The following is a 5,361-nucleotide window of genomic DNA, read 5'->3' on the forward strand; positions in this document are numbered from 1 at the left end:
ACAAATGATTCCCAACCCTATGGCAGTAGTTGATGATGTATTCATCATTATAGGATTTGGAGTTGGTGACTCAAAAAAGGGCAGTCATCACTAATCAAATGATCAATGTTGAACTTTGTACACCATCTATCCAATGACAATGGATTAGCTTTATAGCTCCTAAGATGGGTTTCATTGGGAAGTCAGCCACTCTATGAGGGCCTTGACATGTAAAGCATGCTAATGGAGATTGCCTTTTGTTGATGTCCTTCTTATGTATGTATGCGCACACACACACACACACACACAGAGCATTAATTTTTAATGTGCAAATGTCCCTTTAAAAGATATTAGAAATGGGTAAACAACTAGAAAAAATGAACCCTCACTAGTAGTGTTTTCCACACTAGAAACATGCCCATATAAATGTCTAAGATCTTGGCTCTTCATCATAGCACCCAATCAACTTTTTATCCAACTAGTTGCAAGCTCCTTTACTATTTCTAACAAAGACAAACTTAGTAATTATGTTGCACCACATAATGCATGCATGAAGGAATAGCATGCATCAATGTGAAAAGTTGGATCATCCCATGAAGCTATATATGCAAAAGGAGCCATTACATGATGGTTAATATATTCATCGAGATACATCTCTAGCTACTATTAGCCCAATGCAATGGGGAATGTGGGCTACTTGCTTTAGCATTCTTGTGAGGGTTCCCATTGACAAGTAAGAGGTCATATAGTACTTTAAAATCTAATGTGGAGACATGAAATGAATATTACGATTTTTCGATGGTCTAGGGATAATGTATTTCTCCCCATAGTAGATACATATGATATGTTTAGATGTCATAGATAGTAGATACATGGTTTAGGGATAATGTATTTCTCCCCATAGTAGATACATATGATATGTTTAGATGTCATAGGTGTAGAATTTTGAAGAGGTTCCTCCCTTATATTGATTATCAAACAATAGAGGATTTATTAGAATCATATTAGTGTTAAATAGGGAGTGCCATTTAGCAATGTAGATAAGAGACCCACTACTTGCACAAATCCCCTTAGTATTTGTCTTTTGGTTATTGGATTATCCTTTTTACATGTGTAGAACTTTGAAGAGATTGATTTATGGTTGATGGAGATAAGAGAGTTAAATAAGGAGTGCCATTTAGCAATGTTGATAAGAGACCCACTACTTGCACAAATTCCCTTAGTGTTTGCTTTCTCGTTATAATAGATTATCCTTTTATATGTATAGAACTTTAAAGAGGTTGATTTTTGGTTAATGGTTTATCCTTTTGCACGTGTAGAACTTTGAAGAGGTTGCTCCCTTCTATTAATTATTGAAGAACAGAGGATTTGATATTAAATAGGGGATGCCATTTAGAAATGTAGATAAGAGACCAACTACTTGCGCGAATTCCCTAGTATTTGTTTTTTAGTTAATGGATCATCCTTTTTGCATGTTTAGTCTTGTATGTCTCATAGAAAGAATGGTGTTTTTTGCACTTGCTTGAAATGTATGTGCACGTGTGTGTGTGTGTGTGTGTGTGAGAGAGAGAGAGAGAGAGAGAGAGAGAGAGAGAGAGAGAGAGAGAGAGAGAGAGAGAGAGAGAGAGAGAAGAAGAAGAAGAAGAAGAAGAAGCTCTTTTAACATCGTAGGAACAATCCCAAGAGACCAAATATGATCTATCCGACGGGAGCTACGAGAGAGAGAGAGAGAGATAGAGAGAGAGAGAGAGAGAGAGAGAGAGAGAGAGAGAGAGAGAGAGAGAGAGAGAGAGAGAGAGAGAGCTACACTCTTAACAATTGTGTGTTTTTCGGCACATTACATCATTTTGTAAATTTTCCTTCAATACAAGAATGTAGAAGGATACATAATACTTTACAAATAGATATTTGATGAGGTTACTTACACTTTTGAATGCCTAATAGCTCAAAGCCTATGATACAAAGTCCATTTGTTGGCTTGCACAATGGCATTGAAAGGATGAGATTTAAAAGTGTCATCCCTTTCCCTCTTTTTGGATGGATCTTGAAGTGTCTAGTTGCAGACTTTGACAAGTCAAAGAGGGTATATTACATTGTATGAGACTACTTTTACAAAACAATGGGTGAGGACTATGAGATGGAAGTTGGGGTCATGGTAGGGAAGATCATGATAACTTAGATGCTTAGGGAGGGCTTGAGGCAAGGAGATGGAGGGGAGGAAGCAAGTGGGGCGGAGGTGGGTATGGTGCGAGTGACAAAGCTCCAAGGGTTAGAAAAGCAGTTACCAAGTGCAAGTGTAGGTGTAGGTGGCGGGCTAGGACTAGAGCAATGGTCGGGGTGGAAGCCAGCCAAAAGGCGAGCTTGTGCCTCTAGTGTGAGCGACATCTCTAGCGGAGGGTCCGCCACGTGTATTAGCCCTTCGAGCATGAGTAGAATAGTGGCCATAGTGGGCCTAGTCTTGGGGTCCTCTTGGACACACCATAGGGCCACCTTGATGGCTCTTTCACCTTCAAAGCCCGGGCACCCTTTGGTTGCAAGCTCGGCACGAAGCTCGGCCCATTGTGCTGTCACGGCCTTCTTGACCACCCAAGCCGGCCAGAACCACTTGTCTTGGTCCACACTCGAGTAGTCTACATTTCTCCTGCCACTGACCACCTCAAGGAGCACCATGCCGAAGCTGTACACATCGCTCTTGTCTGAAACCGTGGTCTGGAGAAGCCATTCAGGTGCAAGGTAGCCGGGCGTGCCGCGCATGGACGTGATTGTCCGGCTCCGTGCGCGGTCCATCTGCTTGGAGAGCCCGAAGTCGGAGAGCTTGGCCACAAATTTCTCATCCAACAGGATGTTCTGCGGTTTCACATCGAGATGGAAAATGCGCTCACGGGATTCGCCATGCAAGAAGGCGAGACCTCGGGCGGCGTCTATTGCGATGTTTAGGCGGGTTTGCCAATCGAGTGGGGGGAGGGCCAAACTATCCCCATCTCTAGAGAGCCATCGATCCAGGGACCCATTGGTCATGTACTCATAAACAAGCATGCGGTGGGCACCTTCTGCACAAAAACCTCTTAATCTAACTAGGTTAACATGGCTGATACCTGCTAATGAAGCCACTTCTGCTCTAAACTCTTTGTCTCCTTGTCTAGTGCCTTCTAATTTCTTAACAGCAAGCTTACTTCCATCTTCAAGGGAGCCCTCGTATACAGATCCGAAGCTTCCTGCCCCCAATTTTACACTAAAACCATTGGTTATCTGTTGCAGCTGCTTGAAGTTGTACCTTGGTGGCAAACCTGCTAACGAATCCAGGAAAACATCATCATCTGTCCTGCTCAATCTAGCACCATATTCTTCATCGCTTGTGCCATAATTCTTATAAACCCACATGAAGATAATTAAGCAAACCACTAAACTCGTCCCAAATATGATAGCTATGGCGATTAAATTAAGCCTGCGACTAGCAGGTGATTGCTGCTGGTTCTGCGGATCATCAAGAGGTATCATCTTAATGAACACCATGTAATTCCCCCCATATGTTGTTCTCTGCATTGACAGTGCTTTGCTGTAATGGTGGCACGCTGATGATTGATTGTTGTAGAAGGCAATCACGCAGGAGCAATTCTGCATGCAAGACATCACACAGTTTTGCAGCGTAGAGCTCTTGTTAGGGGAAGGCAGATACCTGTGTGGGAAATAATCCAGATCTTGAAGCCTAAGCACCTCATAATTAGTGCTAATGCTGCAATTAGCTGCTTGGACTAGAGGGCAGTCATCAATTTCCGGGGTCTCCACGCTGTAATCAGTGGCAATTAAGTAATTAAGTGACTGATTAACTAAACTATGTGGGCATCTGCACTCCCCTCCTGGATCACATATACCAAACTCTCCACAGTGACTGGGGAGATTGCAGTAGCCTCTGCCTGCATCATCAACCCCTTCATTAAACCATGAGAAATCAATCTCATCATCTACATAGGTTTGCAAACCACCATGATAACCCAGCTTTAAGTACCTAAACCCACTTGAATTACTGCTGCTAGAGCTAGTCACTGTCTGATTAAACTTCTGGATTGTGTTTATTGCAGAGGCATTGTAGCATGATGATCCTTGAGCTGATGAGTTATAACTAGACTCCATGTCCAGCTCCATCATGAGTGTGCTGCCATCAGCAGCATAAACCAAGCTTAATCCACTGCAGATGGGGTTTAAGACAGTGTTTAGGTCAGACAAGCCCCAGGATGAGTTTAGGACTAAGTAAGGGAGTGGAGTGGGTGTGTTTTTTACATACAGGGCTAGGCCTCCTGGCTCCATGACAGCAGAATAATCACCAGCAGTCAAGCTCATTCCTGGTGTGAGGATCTGCCCTGGAAGCAGGATGTTGCTAGGGTTCTTAAAGCTTTGCCAAATTATAGTGTTGAGGCTGTCAAGCAAGAGCAAATTGCCTGTTTCTAGCAATTCAATGCTGGCTACATTAAGTGATTTGCTTGACCATAGCAGTAAGCCTTCACCATCCACTAATTGCAAATCCCTTTGCTTTCCTAATTGAAGATTTCTGGCACCTGAAATTGCCCCACCATTGCCATCACAGCATGCACTCCATGCAACATAGTAGTTCTTGCAACTGTAGCAGACTATGGAGAGTGAGCAATTCTGATCATCATTAGAGGGTAGCAAACCCCATGCAAAGCTGCCTTCTTTGCTAATCAATACAGGTTTGAAGAGATTAGATGTGTTGCCACAGGTGACAGTGAAGTCAGAGGGCAGCTTGTAGAGCATGGTGATTGAAGGGATCTGGGGGTTAGAGGAGGCAGAAGAGCATCCAAAGTGATGAAAATTTAAGAGGAAAGCTAAAGGGAGGAGGAAGGCAGGAAGAAGAGAAGGAAAGGGTGATGGGCTAAGCATGGTCATTGGTGAGCTTAGAAGAAAGGTTGCCTGGCTTCCTCAAGGACTAGTTGTAATAAAAATGTATAGAAGGCTAGGAAAGCTAATGCTGTACTCCATGCAATCAAGGGTACAACTGAGGCAATAATAAGACACAATTTATAACTCTTGGAAAAGCTAAGGTTCAGCACACAGACAAGGGGAAAGCAAAGTGGTTATAAAACAATGCATGCAAGACTAGCAAAGAAAAGGCTCAGTGAAATTGTTCAAAGGGGGAAAAAGCAAATAAAAAATGTCTGGAATTAAGGTTTTTATAGCAAATAAAGGGGAAAATGCAAATAGTAGTGATTAAAAAAATGTCTGAAATTAAGGGTTTTATAGCAAAAAATATAGGGGAGACCAAAATTGAGGTTAAGTGGTTGGCATGAAAGCAACAATAAGAAGCCAAATTGTGATGAGAGAGAAGGTGATTGAATTCCATGGATGATCTAAAAGCTGAGCTGAATC

The 5,361-nt window shown here is 42.5% G+C and overlaps 1 protein-coding gene across 1 annotated transcript; it reads right to left on the reverse strand.

Moving 5' to 3' along the window:
• Positions 1-1,824: 1,824 nt before the first annotated feature.
• LOC147607101 (G-type lectin S-receptor-like serine/threonine-protein kinase SD2-5) lies at positions 1,825-5,127 on the reverse strand. Its single transcript, XM_086791355.1, has one exon. It carries the CDS (start codon positions 4,879-4,881, stop codon positions 2,155-2,157), a length of 2,727 nt encoding a protein of 908 aa, XP_086647481.1. The 5' UTR covers positions 4,882-5,127; the 3' UTR covers positions 1,825-2,154.
• Between the last annotated feature and the right edge of the window lie 234 nt (positions 5,128-5,361).

This window comes from Cibotium barometz, chromosome 56, assembly GCF_041138505.1.
Source record: "Cibotium barometz isolate CiBa-2024 chromosome 56, ASM4113850v1, whole genome shotgun sequence".
Lineage (NCBI taxonomy): Eukaryota > Viridiplantae > Streptophyta > Polypodiopsida > Cyatheales > Cibotiaceae > Cibotium > Cibotium barometz.

Coding starts and splice junctions, on each gene's coding strand:
- LOC147607101 (XM_086791355.1), bottom strand. CDS start 4,881: ATGACCATGCTTAGCCCATCACCCTTTCCTTCTCTTCTTCCTGCCTTC.